The 21590-nt window shown below is 40.1% G+C and overlaps 1 protein-coding gene across 6 annotated transcripts in view; it reads left to right on the forward strand.

Moving 5' to 3' along the window:
* Nucleotides 1–8488, forward strand: part of DENND5B (DENN domain containing 5B) — a 200076-nt gene extending 191588 nt beyond the window's left edge. For all 6 annotated transcript variants that reach the window (XM_077870536.1, XM_077870537.1, XM_077870538.1 and 3 more), the window contains 2 exons: nucleotides 713–887; nucleotides 3638–8488. In XM_077870536.1, the coding sequence (XP_077726662.1) occupies nucleotides 713–887; nucleotides 3638–3821 (359 nt within the window). In that variant the 3' untranslated portion in view covers nucleotides 3822–8488. The remainder of the gene's footprint in view (nucleotides 1–712; nucleotides 888–3637) is intronic.
* Nucleotides 8489–21590: the final 13102 nt, after the last annotated feature.

Consider the following 21590-nt stretch of genomic DNA (forward strand, 5'->3'; position numbering starts at 1 on the left):
ATTTTATCCAAGTTAGAATTTTTAGACAAAGAAAAGGTTGACAGAGCTAGGCCTCCAGGAGTGATTTTTTTTTTCTTTTGGAATGCCTAGAATCTTACTGCTCCTGTTTCTGATATGCATACATATCTCTTCCTCAGATTTCCTAATCAGTTCCATTTCTTTGTTTTTTGTTTTTTATAAATTTATTTTTTTATTGGTGTTCAATTTGCCAACATATAGAATAACACCCAGTGCTCATCCCATCAAGTGCCCACCTCAGTGCCCGTCACCCAGTCACCTCCATCCCCCAATAATCAGTTCCATTTCAAGGATTTTGTTGCAAAGTATTAGCCATTCTATAACCACAACAGAGGGCACCATCTTAATGGCTACTATGTATTGGCTGGTTACTCCTAGAAGATTCTTGATAGAGGAGTCCATTTTTTTTCTTTTTTGGCAATTTCCATTGCTTGAAGGTATTCTAAGGAGAGTAAACTTTCTATCCTTTTGGAATGTGGTCTAGATTAGAAAATAAACTCCTGGGAGCATATTGTTCCACTGGGAAACATGGATCTCTATAATTCCTTGTGAAACCAATGATAAAGTAATGATTTTGGTTTCTGGACTATAATGCAAAGCATCATTACTATTTCCAAAATAAACTAAGTGATTACTCTTTCTGTACATGAAGTATTAATGTGTATTGTGATATCATTCTGACTCCCTTCCCCAGAGAAAGCGGTTGCTTATTTTGAAACCACTGACCAGATTCTAGACAATGAAGATGATGTCCTTATTCAGAAATCATCCTGCAAGACCTTCTGCCACTATGTAAATGCTATTAATACTGCACCCAGGAACATTGGAAAGGACGGCAAATTCCAGATTTTAGTTTGCCTTGGAACACGGTATAAAGCCAATTCTTGACTTTCCCTATCTTTGTTATGTGTTGGACAAGAATCTAGAAGGGTGTATCATGCTCCTTCCAAAGCTCTCCCGTGGGCTTCTTTCATTCCTAGTTTTATTATGACACTACTGTTTATTGGATCCTTGCTACGTGCTGGCCCTTTGCTAAATGTATTACGTTCATTCTCTCATTTAATCCTCCTATCACTTCACTACCACACTACCTGAAGTAGCAACTGGTAACCTCATTGTGTAGATGAGAACACAGAAAATAGATGAGGCACAGCTAAGTTAACAAACTTTCCCAAGGTTATCTTTTTTTTTTTTTTTTAATTTTATTTATTTATGATAGTCACACACAGAGAGAGAGAGAGGCAGAGACATAGGCAGAGGGAGAAGCAGGCTCCATGCACCGGGAGCCCGACGTGGGATTCGATCCCGGGTCTCCAGGATCGCGCCCTGGGCCGAAGGCAGGCGCTAAACCACTGCGCCACCCAGGGATCCCACTTTCCCAAGGTTATACAGCCAGAAAGAGGCAGGGCCAAGATTTATACCCAGTCTCATTTGAGGACTCTGAACCATTCTACTACACTGGCTCCAAAGGTAGGTAGATAGGCAGTAGGTAGTTTGGTAAGGAATTTGACACACCAGCAGATGCATATATATTTACAGTATACCACCATGTTGCTTTAAATTTAGTAACATTCTAGGGCAGCCCCAGTGGCTCAGCTGTTTAGCGCCACCTTCAGCCCAGGGCCTGATCCTGGAGACCGAGGATCAAGTCCCACATCAGGCTCCCTGCGTGGAGCCTGTTTCTTTAACTATATAAAGTCTTCTCTTTAAGACAATTCCCTATCCATTTATTTTTTGAAAATGATGCACAGGAGCTGTAAATTCCATTCATTTTAAAACAACTATCACAGTTGTAAGAAATGAAACACATAGACCTTTAGAATAAGCTTGTTTTATTTTTTTTTTTAAGATTGATTTATCTATTTGGAGACAGAAAGTACAAGGGAGGGGCAGAGGGCAAGGGAGAAAGAGAATCTCAAGCAGACTACCAGCTGAGTGTGGAACCTGACACGGGACTCGATTTCAACCCTGAGATCACGACCTAAGCCAAAATCAAGAGCTAGACGTTTAACGGACTGAGCCTCCCAAGCACCCCAAGAAAAAGATTAAGTTATCTTTGCGTGTTTGTTTCTTTCTGCAGCCCTAGAGCCCCAACAAGAGATTCAGGATGGCCTGGTTATGGCTGCTCTTGTCATGAAAGGCATGTTGTAAGGTGCCTGGCTGGCTTAGTCAGAAGAGTATGTGACTTTTAAACTCAGGGTCATGAGTTCGAGCCCCACGTTGGGTGTAGAGACTATACAAAAACTTTTAAAAAGGGGAGGGGGAAGGGGAAAGGCATATTGAGAGATGCTCAGTAAAGATGTCTTAGATACTTAGTGACAGATAATTAACGTCAAGACACACCAGAGGTTGAGATGTTATCCTCCTGGAACAACTGGTTTATAGAACTAAGTTCTGTATTTCTTCATAATAAAAGGGGCCAATTTCAGCTATGCTTTTAAAATTCCTTTTGAGGGGGTAGCTCAGTGGTTGAGCGTCTGCCTTCGACTCAGGGCGTGATCCTGGGTCCGGGATCAAGTCCCACATCAGGCTTCCCACAGGGAACCTGCTTCTCCCTCTGCCTATGTATCTGCTTCTCTCTGTGTGTTTCTTGTGAGAGAGAAAGAGAAAAAGAAAGAGAGAGAAAGAAAGAGAGAGAGAGAGAAGGAAGGAAGGAAGGAAGGAAGGAAGGAAGGAAGGAAGGAAGGAAGGAAGGAAGGAAGGAAAGAAAGAAAGAAAGAAAAAGAAAGAAAGAAAGAAAGAAAGAAAGAAAGAAAGAAAGAAAGGAAGGAAGGAAGGAAGGAAGGAAGGAAGGAAGGAGAGAAGGAAAGGAAGGAAGGAAGGAAGGAAGGAAGGAAGGAAGGAAGGAAGGAAGGAAGGAAGGAAAAAAAGAAAGAAAGAAAGAAAAGAAAAGAAAAGAAAAGAAAAGAAAAGAAAAGAAAAAAAGAAAGAAAGAAAAGAAAGAGAGAGAGAAATATAATTTCTTTGGAGGGACGCCTGGGTGTCTCAGATGGTTAAGCATCTGCCTTTGGCTCATGATCCCAGGGTACTTAGGATGGATCCCCACATTGGGCTCCCTGCTCAACTGGGAATCTGCTGCTCCCTTTCCCTCTGCCTCTCCCCCCTTTCCACCTGCCCACTCATGCTCACTTGTGCACTTTCTCAAATAAATAAAATATTTTTTAAAAATTAAAAATAAAATTCCTTTTGAACATGATCCTTATCTTCCTTTATCTCTTTACTGATCTGACTTATTAGACCAGTGCAACCCCTATTTTGGTTTGTAAAATCTACTTAGTATTTTTCTGCTTTGATTTTGTTCCTTGTTACATTGTGTCAGTTTTTTTTTAAAATGCTAATCCCAACTGTTTAATGTAGTCAGTCTTTCTTCCCAAAGAGTCAGTATATTTGGGCATACCTTGCCACAGATGTCTGAGTATCACCCTAGTAAAAAAGAAACACAAAATGACATTTAACCAGCAATTTCCAAATTCTTGACTTTGGTTTCCTCTCTGCTGACCTCAGAACTTGCCTAGATTTTGCTCCCTCTAGCCCTACTCCTTCCCATTGAAATCTTTCATATGTGTGTTCTGCAGCAAGGTCAGCAGGGCTCAGGACTTCTTTTTCTTTGAATCTGTAGGGATCGCCTGCTCCCACAGTGGATCCCACTCTTGGCTGAGTGTCCTGCCATTACCCGAATGTACGAGGAAAGTGCCCTCCTGCGAGACCGCATGACTGTCAACTCTCTCATCCGCATTCTGCAGACCATTCAGGACTTCACCATAGTCTTGGAAGGATCACTCATCAAAGGAGTGGATGTGTAACCCAAATGACTAGAAACTCTCAGTCCAGACCCCTTGTTCCTGAACCTTCCCCAGCTATGGGGACTGATTTGGACTTGTCTGACAAGGTAGTGAGTCACTGCAGGGGCATCATGCAGTATTCCCCAATCTGAATAATCCTCACACTGCAGACAAGGCAAAATGCTGTATTGTAGTTCATTTGAACCTGGAATTTAGTATAAAATAGAGTATTTTCATGTGTTAGATGTGTGTAAATATGCTATCTTCTTTAAGAAATTATATTACTCTAATAAGATACTTTTCTTAGATTGAATATTCCTGTGACTTAAAATAAGTAGCTCAACCGCATTGGGAGTTGGGGAGGGGAAGAGTGGTGCTAGCCAGGAAGAAGCCAGTAAACATGTAATTACAGTGCAACCCAGTTGGGCTTTTTTTTTCCCTCCAGGTATCACAAAGGAACCCAGAATGCATTGTTATGTCATCGCCATCCATCCTGGCGAGTCCAATCCTTTGTATTGTGAATGTAAACAGCTTTACCTACTGTATGTGATAGTCCTCACTTCTATTTTTAAGTTACACATGGTTTCATACATTTGAATTGAGTCATTTTTCCAGTCTTTTGGAAAAATTTTTCCACCGGCACAAGATAATGATACAATTCAAATATTTTAAATACTGGACCCCAGGAGCTTGGCTGAACTGGAAAGAGAACACAAAGCCCCGAGAAGTATGTTAAATTGTAGGATTATAACTTCTTTACACTTTGGAAAGATTAGCCTAGACTAGCTTCATTCTTGGCATTTTTATTCTTGTTATGTGAGGTACTTTGAAGAGATGAGAATTTCAAAGTGTTGATCTCCTAGTTATAAGAACTGCAATCGGCAGTTTGATTCTGGACTGCTAATTTGGCCATCTAAACCCTGCAGCAGTTCCTTACCTCCAGGATAATCTCCAACCCTGTCTTTGTTAGGTTCCAGCAGCCCCCCTTCCTGAGCCCATCCCCCTCTCAGGAAATGGAAGGAAGGTCTAAGAAGGAGGAGGGCTCTGTGTAGCTTGGAATGTTTTTGTGAAAGTATTTGTTGACCATGATAATGCAAATAACTGGGAAAGAGAAAGAATGAACCCTTTCTGGGTGTTTCAGGGCAAGTTCTGTGTTCCTTTTTAAGAAGGGGTAATAATATAAAACAACTGGCCCAGAAAAGGTAACAGCTAGGAAAGCATAGATGGACAAAAATGGAAGCAGAACAAGAGGCAACAGTTTTGAAAGACCAAACATTGTAACTTTCCAGCTTGGTATTTTATAAGGAAGTTAAATAAATGTGGTGTTAGCTCATTACCTTAAGTCTTCATTTATGGCAGGTCCTGTAACTAATTAGGCATTCACACGTTGTTAGCAGTGAAATTGCCTCAGCAGAGCTCTGGGTTTTATTCCCAGTTGTGGCTGAGAAGCAAAGCCATGGCCTCTCAGGACCTTTGTACAAACTTGAGGGTCCTGGGCTTTAGCCAGCAGTGTTGTTTCCCTTATTTCCTTGAGGAAGAAGGTAATGAAACAAGTGCCTCACTCCCTTTATCAAACACTGTATTCGGCCGGGGTAACCAAGGCGCATCCCCTTTTAATATGTGACTTAGTACTTGCAGAGCAGTGTGGGAGTTGAAGGCAGCATTTAGAAACCCATGGAAAGGGTTTAAGAAGATTATTCTGGGTGACCTGGGTAGACTGGAGATTTGTTCTCCTGGGGCAAAAGGGTATCTGCATTGGTGTAGCTCTTCCAGGGACGTGGAAAGTCTGTCATGGGAGGCATCCAGACCTATTTCCCACAGGGTTCTTGTGTTGCAGTCATCAGAAACCATAGAATGATCAGTGCAGAGTTTTATTCTTACTACTTTTCTCATAAGGCCGTATTTCTGGCACACACTGGGCAGCTGAGAGATGACCTAGGTTAGCATGCTAGCATTGAGTCATCGTTTTATAGATGGGTACACTTGAGGATCAGAGAGGTTAAATACTTAGCCCCACAGCTGATCAGTGACAACGCAAGAGTCTAGAACTCATGTCTTTTATTACACCAAAGCTCAGAGGCATTCATGTTAATAGTCTTTCTACCCCTGGATCCACCCAAACAGCTAGTAAATACGTGTTAATATTCATTTATAATAGTCGTTTATAAGAATTAACATTCATTTTAACAGATTGTTCTCAAGTGGTTGAGAATTATAGCTGTTATAAAAACTGGGAGCAAAATTGGATTTGGGGCCTGTGAATAAAAACATTACATTAAAAAGTAGTACCCCCAAAAAAGTTATACCTAGAGCCTTATCCCACTTTGTGTAGTATGACCATAACAGTGGAAATGACCAATTTCAAAAGAAATAGTCACACCAGAATTGACACATCCTCTAGAATGCTGGGCCCTCTAAATTGGTCCCCTTGGAAGCCCATATACTTATTCCAGTGATACAGCCAGGGCTCCAAACAGGTAGGGACCTCCTTGTGAGCTGCTTGAATAGCCTACAGCCCATTCTTCTGAATATTGGCCAGTTATGGTAAATCTCAGGCTTTCAGAAGAAATTTCATATTTGGAAACAAAAAGTCCTTAGGATCCAAGCTAATGAATAAAAAGGATGCTTATGCAGAGTTTGAGGTCACAAAAGAAACAACTCTGAAGAAATAAGACTTCGTTCTTATGTGGCTTATCACTGTCTCTAAGCCAATACCAGGATATTTTGAACAGGACAGTAGCAGAACCCTTACCAGAATAAGTGTATATAGCTAACTTTTGGAAGGACCGTACCCAGTTAGAGGTATCCTTTTTGCTATATTAATTTTTTGAATTAGTATGTTGCTTCATAATCACACCTCAAAGTTAAAGTTAAGTAAAAAACAATTTTATAATTGACTTTTTTTTCCTCAGAATAAATTAAAAGTAATGCCTGGAACCATAATTAGTATTTTCACATAATAATAGCTTGAGAGGAAATTGTTTTAAAATGAAATAATCGATTAAAAAATAATAATAATAAAATGAAATGAAATGAAATAATTGCCAAAAATGTTCCCTCTTGAAACATCTGATTTCGAAGTGTTTTCCAAATGTCCCAAACCTCCTAATGGGAAGCTTTCCGACGGTGGCACGACACTGTTGTTGGTATATTACGTGTGACACTGGAAAGCAGTGCCCTGGTTGGGGCTCACGAGCACCTTAAAGATGACCCAGGCTCAGTGTGGAGTGGCATAAAGTGGGGTTCTGGTTGGCCTACAGGGAACAAAAGTTCTTCCTCTTTCCCACTGGGATCAAGAATTTGATATAAGAAACCTGAAATGTGCAAAAGTTTGCAGTTGCCTCTAAAATTTATTTTAAACCTCTCACACGTTTTTGAACCTTTGTGACTCTGTGGTATTTACTTTAACCTGCGTTTTTAAAAAAGAATTGTAATGAACTGTCACACTACGTGAATGATACAGGGGAAATACTGAATTGCTTGTTTTTCCTTTTTTTGAAATAAAGCACTGTGGTATGTGAATTTAAGTGAAAGAGGGGTAGAGACTATACTTAACAGTTTATGTGTAGTCTATGTTGACACCTCTAAGATATTTTGAAACATGAGGCAACAGACGAGGACCTCAGATCCCCAGGGAAGTATTTATTTGACAGCATTGAGAGTATAGCGCTTAATTGAAATATCTTCTTTCTGCTAAGATTTATGATCTTTCAGTAGATTTTCATTTTGAGAATTGTGAGTATTTTCTCTGTGAGGTTTGCAGAAGCTATCCTTTTCACTATGTTGAAAGGACAATCTGAACCTTAGCTATTTATATTTCAGTATTAACACACCTTCATTGAGAATGGTCTCGAGCTCCTCTCTACTTTTATAAAGTGAATCCTGTTCCCAAAGTCATCAGTTTGTTTTGAAGCCCCTCCCTGTTCCTTACATAAGTGTTTGTTACACCACCATTTAGCTTATAAGGAGATGGAAACAAATAATAAGCTTCTAGGTCCCTTATTCCTATTAAAACACATTTATAAATCTCTTGGATTTCCAAGCCTTTTTGAAAAGAGTGCTGATGATGTGATCGGAGGAATCCAAGAAACTCCTACTCCCAGATCTTCCTTGAGCTGATCATCCTCTCAAGGACAGAGTAAAGCTTAGCTCCAGAAATGTATCACATTGAGCAGTTGACACCAGAGTGAGAAAAAATATGTATCAAAAAGTTTCTCCTCATTTGAAGGAACCCAGGGCATCCTTGGGTTATGGTAGGAGAGAATCTCACTTCATCCATTTTCCTGAATGTATATGTATGTGGCTCCGGTCTAATCCAAACCAAATCTTGTTGACAGTAGAGAGGTATGGTAAGGAGTTCTGTTGTCAATCAAATGAGGGTGTTAAACATAGAAAAAACTCTCTGTGTTACACTTGAACCCTGTATAAATGTACCCTGTGTATCTTTTTAAAAAATGAACATTTCTGCATTTAAATTATATTGTGTTTCTTTGTATTGTTAACAATGCATCAGAACTGGATTTTTTTTTTCCTCATCTGAACATAATATAAAATTTAAAGAGTATTGTGATATCAAGCACTTTAACATACATATCAGAGAAACTGACGTGGGTTTTTCAGGTTTTGGAGTACATTTAAATATGACTTTTCATGCTTTGTTCTTTACAAATAAAACTGTGGGGTTGATACTTTGTTTTGCTTTGTTATTATACAATCTTAATACTGAGCGGCAAGGGACTTCAAAAGTAGAGAAACAAACCGAAACCATTATATAGTAAACATACAGCCTGCTGTGCAACTGGTTATCCAGAAATGGTTAATGGTTTTAAAAAAATTTTTGAAACTACTTCACACCATACAGAATAATCAATTCTTGACCTAATAACCTAAATTAAAAAGGAAAAACAAACGTTTTAGAAGAAAATACAGAATGTATTTATGAACCTGGAAAAGGGAAAGATTTCTTTTTTTCTTCTTTTTTTTTTTTTTTAAGATTCTATTTATTTACTCATGAGAGACACAGAGGGAGAGGCAGAGACATAGAGGAAGAAGCAGGCTCCATGCAGGGAGCCCGATGTGGGATTCGATCCTGCAACTCCAGGATCATGCCCCAGATTAAAGGCAGGCGCTCAACCGCTGAGCCATCCAGGCGTCCCAAGGGAAGGATTTCTTAAACAAAACACTCAAACATAACTACCATTATAGTCTACGATAAAAATAGAAAGCAAAGATTCATTGGCTACTCACTGTAAGCATTACTTAAATCGTTGCATTAAGTTATGGACACCTAGCATTTTATTTTTATTTTCACACATGGCATTTTAAACATCAAATTCCTGCTGTTACAGAATTTTTTTTTTTTTTTGGATTTTATATTCTAATGGAAGAGTTACACAATAAACATGAGAAGTAATACACATTGTAGTTAACAATAAGATAACAAAGAAGAGATTGAAAGTGTGATTAGGGCTGCCTGGAGGGGGACTGCAATTATAAGTGGGTTAGCCAGAGAAGGCCTCCTCACTGAAAATGGTTCCAGGCATTACTGAAATTGGGAAAGTGCAGGAGAAACAAGTTAGGATCAATATCAAAAGCTTATGTTTTGGGGGCACCTGGTGGCTCAGTTGATTAAGCATCCAACTACTGATATGGGCTCACATCATGATCTCGGGTGATGAGATCAAGCCTCGCATCAGGCCCTGGGCTTAGCGGAGTCTACTTCATTCCCTCACCTTTGGCTCCTCCCCACATGCTGTCTCTCTCTCCTCCCTCTCTCTCATAAATAAGTCTTTAAAAGGTAAAAACAAAACAAAACAAAAAAGCTTACTATTGGACCTAAGTTTAGAATACCTGTTAGATATCCCAGTAGAAAAGCTTAGTAGGCATTTGCATATGTGGATGAGGATTTGTCAGTGTCCAATCAAGAGACAGAAACCACACAGCTATTTGAAGAGAGGTGTTTTTTAAATTTTTATATTTTTATTTTTTTAAGTAAGCTCTATGCTCACTGTAGGGCTTGAATTAATGACCTTGAAATCAAGTTGCATTCTCTACCTGCTGAGCCAGCCAGGTGCCCCAAAAGGGGTGTTTTAATGTAAAAACTGGGATCACTGGGTGGCTCAGCAGTTTGGCCCCTCCCTTCGGCTCAGGGTGTGATCCTGGGGTCCTAGGATTGGTCCCACGTTGGGCTCCCTGCATGGAGCCTGCTTCTCCCTCTGCCTGTGTCTCTACCTCTCTGTGTGTCTCTCATGAATAAACAAAACCTTTTAATAATAATAATAATAATGTAAAAAACTATGTATGAGAGTTCTCCCCAGAAACAGAACCAAGAGATGGTGTGTGTATGTAGAGACTTTAAGGAATTGGCTCATGCAATTGTAGAGACTTGGTAAATCCAAACTCTGCAGGGTAGGCTGGCAGGTCGGGCACTCAGAGACTTGCAGTTCAAGTCCAAAGGCAGTCCTCTAGCAGAATTCTTTCTTGCTCAGAGGTCAGTGTTCTGTTAGACCCTCAAATGATTTGTTCAGCCCCACCCCCCCCCAAGCTATGGAAGGGTAATCTGCTTTGCTTGAAGGCCACCAATGTAAATATTAATTTCACCAAAAAAAAAAAAAAGTTTTCATAGAAACATTCAGAATAATATTTCTATTTTAATATTTATTTATTTGCAAGAGAGAGAGCATGAATAGCAGGAGGGGCAGAGGCAGAGGGAGAAGCAGACTCCCCACTGGGCAGGGAGCCCAAAGCAGGACACAATCCTAGGTCCCTGGGATCATGACTCAGGCTGAAGACAGATGCTTAACCAACTGAGCCACGTAGCCATCCCCAGAATGATTTTGATTAAATATCTGACCACCATGGTCCAGCCAAATTGATACATAACTTTTAACCATCACAAACTCTAACAAGAAATAATAATGATTTGCTACCAAGCAATAAAAAACTCAAGAATACAAGAATTAAAAAAAAAAAAAAAAACACAAGAATAGTATCTATATGAGTAGCTTACTAACCCTAGGCCTGAGGCCAGCCCAAACCTAAAATGCCCCATTTCCCTCAGGCTTAGGGCCAGATTTTGTTAGGCCACAACCATGGTCCATTAGATGTCAAAAAAGTTAACTGAAATGCTGCACTAGTGGCACTTGTGAATCTGCTGTGAGGTGCCATATCCGCAGGGAGGTACCATATCCCAGAACTTGCTGGGAGGCCATCCATGGAAAGGTACTGTGCCAGTAAGACTCACCGGAGAGCCACCCAAGGGAGTGCCAAACAAGGGTGGCTGCTGAGCACCACAAGGGCCAGGAGCTTCCTGCCGCAGGGGCTCGCAGAGCGGAGCACAGCAGAAGGGGGGAGGGTTCCCTCCTCAGTGCCTCTCCAGTGCGTTCCACTGGCAAAGGTTCACACTGGGCCATCTGGCAAAGGAGAAATGTTTACAAGAGGGCCTAGCTTCATTGTTGCAGAACAGGCAATAAAGGGTAGATTTGGAGCCGAGCTGCAGTAAACTGATAACTGCCCCAGTTCCTGATGTTCAGTTACAGAAGAAACAAAGGAGGGGGGCACGAAGATGCAGAAGAAAAAGATGAGACGATTAAAGCAAATATCTCCAAACTTTATGGTGCAATGCTTTACAGACCTGTCTTCCATGTCTATTTGAACTTGGTCCAGAGCTATCTATGCAGTTTTCATAACTACCCTTTAAAATATTAACTTTAGGGGATCCCTGGGTGGCTCAGCGGTTGAGCACCTGCCTTCGGCCCAGGGTGTGATCCTGGAGACCAGCGATCAAGTCCCACGTCAGGCTCCCTGCATGGAGCCTGCTTCTCCCTCTGCCTCTATCTCTGTCTCTCATGAATAAATAAATAAAATCTTAAAAAAAAATATATATATATATATATATATTAACTTTAGGGCAGCCTGGGTGGCTCAGCGGTTTAGCACCTCCTTCAGCCCAGGGTGTGATCCTGGAGACCCGGATCGAGTCCCACGTCGGGCTCCCTGCATGGAGCCTGCTTCTCCCTCTGCCTGTGTCTCTGCCTCTCTCTCTCTCTCTCTCTCTCTCTCCCCCCCTCCCCCTCTCATGAATAAGTAAAATGTTTAAAAATAAATAAAATATTAACTTTAATTTAAAAATATTGATTAACTGCAGTTAAGGTAGGAGGCTTTTGTAGTCTAAGAGAAAGAAGATCACAGGGGTAGCAATGAAGGTGATAGAAGGGTACTGCGTATATTTTAAAACTAAAGCCAAAGATGGTTTCCTGATGGTTTAAATGTGGGGGATGAGCGAAAGAAAAGTCAGGAATGACTCTAAGGATCTTGGCCTGAACAACTGGAAGGATGAAGCTAGAATTTCTGTTAACTGAGATGAGTTAAGGAAGTGGGGAGAGGGATGCCTTGGGTGGCTCAGCGGTTGAGCATCTGCCTTTCGCTCAGGGCATGGTCCCCGGGGTCCGGGATGGAGTCCCACATTGGTCTCCCCGCAGGGAGCCTGTTTCTCCCTATGTCTCTGCCTCTCTCTGTGTCTCATGAATAAATAAACAAAATCTTTAAAAAAAAAAAAAAAAGGATGTGGGGAGAACTGGCTTTGGAGACAGACCAGAAGTTCAAGTTTGGACATATTAAATTTCAAATATTAATTAGATATCCAAGTGGAAATGGTGAACAGGAAATTGAATGTCTAAGTCTGGATTTTGTGAGCAATTGGACTTCAGATATAAATTTGGGAGTTGCCAGCATGTATAGATGGAATCTAATGTCTTAAAACTGGATGACAACATAAAGGGAGTAGGTTATTAAGTAATCTCCCAAAACATTCATTTTAATTCCATGATATGGATACGGCAAGACTTGTGTAACATTTATTAGATTTACCTCTCAATTTTTTCACCATTCTGAAAAATACTATGATGAAAAACATCTACATAGCTCCCAATTCTTTCACTATTCTGAAAAATACAATAATGAACAAAAATCCTTGCTTTGTGAGAACTTACCATTTTTGTAGGTCAGAGGCAAATGACGACTTTACATGGTTCAACCTAGTATTTGTGATTGCTTCTTTTGGTTCTTTATCCTGATGTGTTATAATTTGATTAAAATAGACACTGTAACCTAGATGGAGCAATTAATCTCTGGTCTGCAAAGCCTAAAAATAAATCACTCTAGATAGAGCTACCATGTGGGGCCACATGTTTCCTAAACTCCAGTAAAACATAATTCTTAGGTCTATTATTTACCTACTCATAACTTGTGTTCTTAAATGACCCCAAAACTTTTCCTGGATTTTTCATTAACATCCTAATCAAAAATAGCAGAGCTTCAGAACATATGAAATAAAAACTGGTGGAATCAATGAGAAAGAAACAAAGACTCAAGTATAGTAGGAAAAGCATTCCTTTCTCAATAACTGAGTATATAGATAAGGAAATCAGTAGAAACATAGAGGACTTGGACAACACTGTCAACCAACTTGACCAGATTAATATTTATAGAATATTTTCACTAACAGCAGATACAAATTCTTTCCAAGTACACAAAGAATACTGACCAAGACAGACTATATTTGAGGCCATAAAATATATATCAATAAATTTAACAAGATTCAAGTTGTATAAAACATGTTCTCTGGAGACAAGGGTCAAAAAAATAAATCAAAAGTGAAAGCAAAATGAGCATCTGAAGCAGCTCTTAAAGATTAATAGCACTGAACACCTATATTAGAAAAAGGTTTTGGGGGCACTGGGGTGTCTCAATTGGTTAAGCATCCAACTCTTGATTTCAGCTCAGGTCATGATTAAAGGTTCATGAGATTGAGCCCCAAGTTGGGCTCTGCACTGGGCATTGGAGCCTGCTTGGGATTTTCTCCCTCTCTGTCTGGCTCTTCCTTCTCCATTTCTCTCTCTCTCTTTCTCAAAAGAAAAGATTTTCTATGTTATATATGTAACAGATGTTATTATGTTCCATGCAATATATGTTAACTAACATGTAATTTGAAACTCTGTTTAGAAACTAAAAAAACTGGGACACCTGAGTGGCTCAGCAGTTGAACATCTGCCTTCAGCTAAAGGCGTGGTCCTGGGATCCAGGATCGAGTCCCACATCAGCCTGTTAGCAAGAAGCCTGCTTCTCCCTCTGCCTGTGTCTCTGCCTCTCTGTGTGTGTGTGTGTGTGTGTGTGTGTCTCATGAATAAATAAATAAAATCTTAAAAAAAAAAACTAACAAAAAAGAAAATACTAAAGATTAGAGCAGAAATCAATAAATTAGAAAACAGAAAAAGAAAAAAAGAAAATCAATGAAACCAGAAGAAGGTAATTCTTTGAGAAATCAATAAAATTGATAAACCTGTAGCCAGACTATTAAAGAAAAAAAAAAAAAAAGACACAAAATACCAGTATCAGAAATGATAGAATTGACATAAATACAGATCTTACAGATATTAAAAGGATAATGCAGGAATAACATGGGCAACTTTTTGGCAATAAAGTCTCTAACTTATATGAAATGGATGAAATGGATAAGTTTCTTAAAGACATCAACTACCAAAGATCATTTGAGAAGTGATAACTGGAATCACCTATGTCTATTAAACAAATTGAATTGAAATTGTTATTCCATCTGAATTGAATAGTTAACTTTCTTATAAAGAAAATCCCAGGCCTAGATAACTTCACGGGTGAATTCTATTTAAAATTCAAGAAAAAAATAATGAAAATACTACACAAACTCTTCCAAAAATTGGTGAAGTATGTGTTAATTTGCTAAAGCTTCTATAACAAAATACCACACACTAGGTGGCTTAAACAACAGAAATTTATTTTCTCATAATTCTGGAGGCAACAGGTCTGAGATCAAAGTGTCAACAGTGGTTTCTTCTGAGGCCTCTCTCCTTGGCTTGTAGATGGTCATCTTCTCTCTGTGTCTTAATAGGGTCTTTCCTCTGTGCATGCCTATGTCTTAATTTCCTCTTATTAAGATACCAGTCATATTGAATTACCACCCTAATGACCTAAATTTTAACCTAATTACCTCTTTAAAGACCTTATATCCAAATATAGTCACATTCCTAGTTACTAGGGGTCAGGGCTTCAATATGTAAAATTTAAGAGGGCACAATTCAGCCCATAACAAGGTAATACTTCCCAACTCATTCCACAAGCCAGCATTGTCCTGATACCAATTACCAAAGAAATTAAAAGAAAAGAAAAATATAGACCAACAACCCTCAAGAACATAGATGTAAAAATTCTAAGCAAAATATAATCAATTCAAATCTGATGATAAAAATACAGCATGACTAATTGGCCCTTATCAGGGAAAGTAAGGCATTTAATATTCAAAAATTAAAAAACAAGCAATATAATTCACCACATTTACAGCCCAAAACATAAAAGCAAGTTTTATGCTCATCTCAGTAGATGTGAAAAATTTATTGACAAATTCTAGTATTTATTCATGATTTAGGGAAAAAATTAATTCAGCAAATTTCCTTACATCAGATATGCTATGTTCATAGGTCAGAAAATGCTAATGGGCATCTCTAAAAGACCTATAGCTAAATATCATACTTTAATGGAGAGAGGCTAAACACTTTCCCCTGAGGATAAAAGACAAAAGTCTTAACACTTCTATTCAACATTGTACTAGTTTCTAGCCAATGCAATAAGACAAGAAAAAGAAAAGACATCAAGGAAGGGCCTGGGTGGTTCAGTGGGTTAAGCATTTGCTTTCAGCTCAGGTCATGATCCCAGGGTCCTGGGATCAAGCCCCACATTGGGCTTCCTGCTCAGCAGAGACCCTGCTTCTCCTTTCCCTCCCTTCCACTGCCCTTCCCCCACGAGCTTGTGCTTGCTCTCTTTCTGTCAAATAAACAAAATATATTTTAAAAAATATTTTGTTTATTCATGAGAGACACAGAGAGAGAGAGGCAGAGACATAGGCAGAGAGAGGAACATGCTCCTCACAGGGAGCCCAATGCAGGACTTGATCCCAGGACCCCAGGACCACAACCTGAGCCAAAGGCAGACACTCAACCACTGAGATACCGAGGTGCCCCAATAAATAAAATATTTAAAAAAGAAAAGTAAAGGCATCGAGATTGGAAGGGAAGAAGTAAAACTATCTGTTTACAGACGATATGATTGTCCATGTAGAAAATCCTATAGAATTTACTAAAATGTTACTAAAACTAAATGAGTTCGTCAAGGTTACAGGACACAATGTACAAAAATCAATTGTACTTCTGTATCCAATAGCATTACAAATCTGAAATACTTGAGAATAAGTCTGACCAAATATGTGCAAGACTTGCTCACTGAAAACTACTAAGAGAAATAAAAGAGGCCTTAAATACATGGAAAGATATGGTGCGGAGAAAAAAGAAGATATGGTATGTTCATAGGTTAGAATAGTCAATATTATTAAGAAGTCAATTCTCCCCAAATTAATCTATAGAGTCAAAGGAATCCCATCCAAAATTCTAAGTCTTTTTTTGTAGAAATTAACAAACTACTTATAAAATTTATAATGAAAATGCAAAGGACCTAAAAGAGCCTAAATTACTTTGAGAAAAAAAAAGACAAATTTGGAAGACAATATAACCGATTTCAATAGTTATAATAAAACTACAGTAATTAATTCAGTGTGGGGAAAAAATGAGGTGGACAATAGATCAATTCAACAGAGCAGAAAGTCTGGTAATACACCCACGCATACATGGTCAATTGCTTCAATGAAGTTGCAAGGGCAATTAAGTATCAAAAAGAATAGCCTTGGGCAGCCCAGGTGGCTCAGCGGTTTAGCACTGCCTTCAGCCTGGGGTGTGATCCTGGAGACCTGGGATGAGTCCCACATCAGGCTCCCTGCATGGAGCCTGCTTTTCCCTCTGCCTCTGTCTCTGCCTCTCTCTCTCTCTCTGTGTATGTCATGAATAAATAAATAAAATCTTAAAAAAAAAAAAAAGAATAGCCTTTTCAGTGAATGTTCATATGCAAAAGAAATGATGTTCAATCCACACCTTATACCATATACAAAAATTAACTCAAAATGCATCATAGATATATATGTAAATCCTAAAACTATAGGGACACCTGAGTGTCTCAGTGGTTGAGCATCTGCCTTTGGCTCAAATCATGATCCTGAGGTCCTGGGATCTAGTCCTACATCAGGCTCCCTGTGGGGAGCCTGTTCTCCCTCTGCCTATGTCTCTGTCTCTCTCTGTTTTTCATGAATAAATAAATTAAATCTTTAAAAAAAATCCTAAGACTGTAAAACTTTAAAAGAAAATAAAGGTAAATGGCCTTAGGGAAGGCAAAGATTTCTTAGATATGACAACAAAAGATACAGTCCATAAAAGACAAAACTGATAAACTGGACTTCATAAAAATTAAGAATATATGCTCCTCTTTTTTTTTTTTCAAGTTTGAGATATTTATTAATCAGTGTAAAACTCTAAAATAATACATAAATATGATTTTGAGCATTTAGAGGGGAAATAGTTCTTGGCTAAGCAGAAAATTGTACAAATGACTTCTGGAAAACCTTCATCCTAAGCAGTTTTACAGTGAAACACTTCATTTAGAAGTCTGAACCCTCTTTCTTCAGTTTGCTGTAATCTATTGCATTGATCATTAGGACACACTTTATTCTGAGTTCTGGGTTACTCTCTCCATCCCAATAGATAGCTGGATTGAACAATGCCATACACAAGACATACACTGCTGCTCCAGTACCTCCAGCTCCAATAAATAAGAAAAGAGAAATCAAGCTTGAATGCTTTTGTGGTCTAACCAAGGAGCTAGGGGAGCATATTTGTGGCAAAGTCCTCTGGTGCAAAAGGAGAGGAGACCTAGGCCCTAGGCCAGGCCTAGGACTAAGTAGTCTCTGCCAAAAAGCACACTCTTTGAAGGACACTATTAGGGGACTCCTGGGTAGCTCAGCAGTTGAGCATCTGCCTTCAACTCAGGGTATGATCATGGGGTCCTGGGATCAAGTCCCACACTGGGCTCCCCATGAGGAGCCTGCTTCTCCTTCTGCCTATGTCTCTGCCTCTCTCTCTGTGTTTCTCATGAATAAATGAATAAAATCTTTAAAAAAAAAAAAAAAGAAAGAAAGATACTATTAGGAGAATGCAAGATAAGCCACAGACTGGAAGAAAATATTAGCAAATCATATATCTGATAAAGAACTTGTATGCAAAAAAAAAAAAAAAAAAGAACTTGTATGCAGTGTGTGTATATATATATATATATAAACTCAAAAAGCAATAAGATAAACAGCCCAGGGACGCCTGGGTGGCTCAGCAGTTGAGTGTCTGTCTTCGGCACAGCGTGTGATCCTGGAGTCCTGGGATTGAGTCCTGCATCGGGCTCTCTGCATGGAGCCTGCCTCTTTCTCTGCCTCTCTTCTCTGTGTGTCTCTCATGAATAAACAAATAAAACTTAAAAAAAAAAAAAAAAGATAAACAGCCCAACAACAACAAAAAGGGGCTAATAATTTGAGTGGACACTTTATAACAAACAAGATATATAGATATGGGGCACCTGGGTGGCTCAGTAGTTGAGCATCTGCCTTTGGCTCAGGGTGTGATCCCAGGATCAGGGGATCAAGTCCTGCATCAGGCTTCCCACAGGGAGCCTGCTTCTCCCTCTGCCTATCTCTCTGCATTTCTCTCTGTGTCTCTTATAAATAAATAAATAAATAAATAAATAAATAAATAAATAAATAAATAAATAAATAAATAAAATCTTAAAAAAAGTACACAAAAAGATGCTTGTCATCATTAAGTTATCTCATAAATGCAAATTATAACTAAAATGAGATACTACTACACACCTCTGAGAATGGCTAAAATTGAAAGGACTGATTATACCAAATGTTGGTGAGATGGAAGTCTCATCTGCTGATGGGACTGTAAAATGGGACAACCACTTTGGAAAACAGTTTAGCAGTTTCTTAAAAAATCTGGGGCAGCCTGGGTGGCTCAGCGGTTTAGTGCTGCCCTCAGCCCAGGGCGTGATCCTAGAGACCTGGGATCGAGTCCCATGTCGGGCTCCCTGCGTGGGGTTTGCTTCTCTCTCTGCCTGTGTCTCTGCCTCTCTCTCTGTGTGTGTGTCTCTCATGAATAAATAAATAAAATCTTTTTAAAAATAAAAAATAAAAATTAATTAAAAAAATAAAATCTTTTAAAAACAAACCTAACATACACTTATTACATAACTAAGCCATTCTATTCCTAATTAGTTACCAAAGAGAAGTAAAAACATATACCTATACACATACTTGTACATGAATGTTCATCACATTTGTAATAGCCAAAAACTGGTATTAACCCAATTTGTATCAACAGATGAGTGGATAACAATTGAACAATTTGTAATATAGCCACACAATGGAATATTACCAGCAATAAAAAGGAATATACTACAGATATATGCTACTACACAGATGACTCTCAGAATAATTATTCTGAGTTTTAAAAAAGGCAAAAAATGAATACATACTACAGGATTACATTTGTATAAAATCAAACAAAAAGCAAAGAATTTGCAGTGACGGAAGACAATGGGTTGTTGCTCGGGGACAGGGGCTGCTGAGTGGATGGGATGATAAAGAGACACAAGGAAACTTTGGGGTGACAGATAATATTCATAATCTGGATCGTGATGATTTCACAGGTATATATATGTGTCAAAAGATAACAGAACTACGCTCTTTCAGTATGTGAAATTTGTTGAATTTCAATGATACCTCAATAACGCTCAATAAAGGCTTTTCTAATCTAATTGAAAAGTTGAGGGATGCCTGAGTCAGTTAAACGTGTGCCATCAGCTCAGGTCATGATCCTGGGGTCCAGGGATGGAGCCCCACATCTGGCTCCCTGCTCCCTGGGGAGCCTGCTTCGGCCTCTCCCTCTGCCACTCTCCTTGTTTTGCTCTCTTTCTCTGTCAAATAAATAAATAAAATCTTAAGAGAAAAAAAGTTGAAAATATAGACATTGAAACTAAAATGGAAAAAAGTGGGGGAATCACTATAAGTTGATTTACCCATCATTCCCTTCTACTTCATCCAATGGGCTTCTTAGTACATCATTTGGTTCTCCACAGCCTTCAGGCATCTTGAAGATGTTGTACACTCTATGCTAAAAGCCAGAAGCAGGTCAGGTAAATCTGGACAAACTCAACAAATGCCCAGCGTGAAGAGACACACGACTGCAATCACAGTTACACACTCCTTCAAAGAAGGCCAGCTGGCATTTTTTAAATAAAGATTTTATGTGAGAGAGAGCATGGGGGCGGGGGGAGCAGAGGAAGAGGGAGAAGGAGGCTTTCTGCTGAGCAGGGAGCCCAACAGGGGCCTTGACCCCAGGACCCAGGGATCCTGACCTGAGCTGAAGGCAGACACTTAACCAACCGACCAAGCCACCCAGGAGCCCAGGACACTGGCATTTTAGCTTTTAGGATCCCCACACAGCAAGCTGTTATGACTCTTTAAACGCCTCCCCTTAATATTCTTGCCCATTTGTGTCCAACAATTCTAATGTATTTTATCATGATCCCACAGCCCTCCTGAAAGACCCACCTTAGACCGGTTTTCAAAAGCTCAGTCAATATGCAGACTTTGCCCTCTACCCTCTGCCTTCTGATAGGCGGCTCAGGCTGTCAAGGTAAAACTCTTCCTTGCTGTGCAAGCAAATAAACGGATTGTTTTGATAATTCAGGAAGCCAGGATTCGACATGATTGATCATATTTTCTCTTCTGAATTATTTTAGTAATCTTTGCCCATTTCTTCATTTTGAACGTATATTTTTGGTTTTGATTTGTAGTTTGAAAACTTTTTTTTTTTTTTAAGATTTTATTTATTCATTCATGAGAGACATGGAGAGAGAGAGATGCAGAGACAGGCAGAGGGAGAAGTGGGTTCCATGCAGGGAGCCCGATGTGGGACTCGATCCCAGGACTCCAGGATCACAGCCCGGGCTGAAGGCAGGAGCCAAACTACTGAGCCACCCGGGGATCCCCTTTTTGAAAGATTTTATTTATTAACGAGAGACCCGGAGGCAGAGGCAGAGGGAGAAGCAGGCCCCACGCAGGGAGCCGGTCTTGGGGCTCGATCGAGGGACCCCGGGGCCAGGCCCTGGGCCGACGGCAGGTGCTCAGCCGCCGAGCCCCCGGGGCCCCTCCTGGAAGTCCTTAACCTTTAGGGCAGCTGTGAGCCCCTTTGAGAAACAAAGAAAAGTCAGCAGCACGCTCCTCAGAAGAATGCACCTGTGCACGCGCACTGCTCTGCGCCTCGGCACGGAGCTCGCACAGGCCTCCAGCACGCGGCCCTTTGAGGGCCCAGACTCCCGACTGCTCCCCAGCAGGTCACAGGAGCTTCCCGAGCAGACCTTTAGCGAAAGGGTCGGAGTCCAAACCCCGAGGCCGCCTCCGAGCTCCTCTGAGATGCAAAGGGCTCTCCTCTGGCCGGGCTGGGGCGTCCGTGTTCCTTCCCCTGCGCCCCGCAGGGCCGGGCCCTCACCGGCGGGGGCGGGGCGGGGGGCAGCGGGGGTCGGGGGGTGAAGGCTCAGCTCATCTTCTAGAATCCTTTTTTTTAAAAAAAGATTTTATTTATTTATTCATGAGAGAGGCAGAGACAGAGGCAGAGGGAGAAGCAGGCTCCATGCAGGGAGCCCGACGTGGGACTCGATCCCGGGTCCCCAGGATCATGTCCTGGGCCGAAGGCAGGCGCCAAACCGCTGGGCCACCCAGGTGTCCCTAGAATCTTTTTTTTTTTTTTTAAAGATTTTATTTATTTA

Source organism: Canis aureus, chromosome 25 (genome assembly GCF_053574225.1).
Source record: "Canis aureus isolate CA01 chromosome 25, VMU_Caureus_v.1.0, whole genome shotgun sequence".
Classification (NCBI taxonomy): Eukaryota; Metazoa; Chordata; class Mammalia; order Carnivora; family Canidae; genus Canis; species Canis aureus.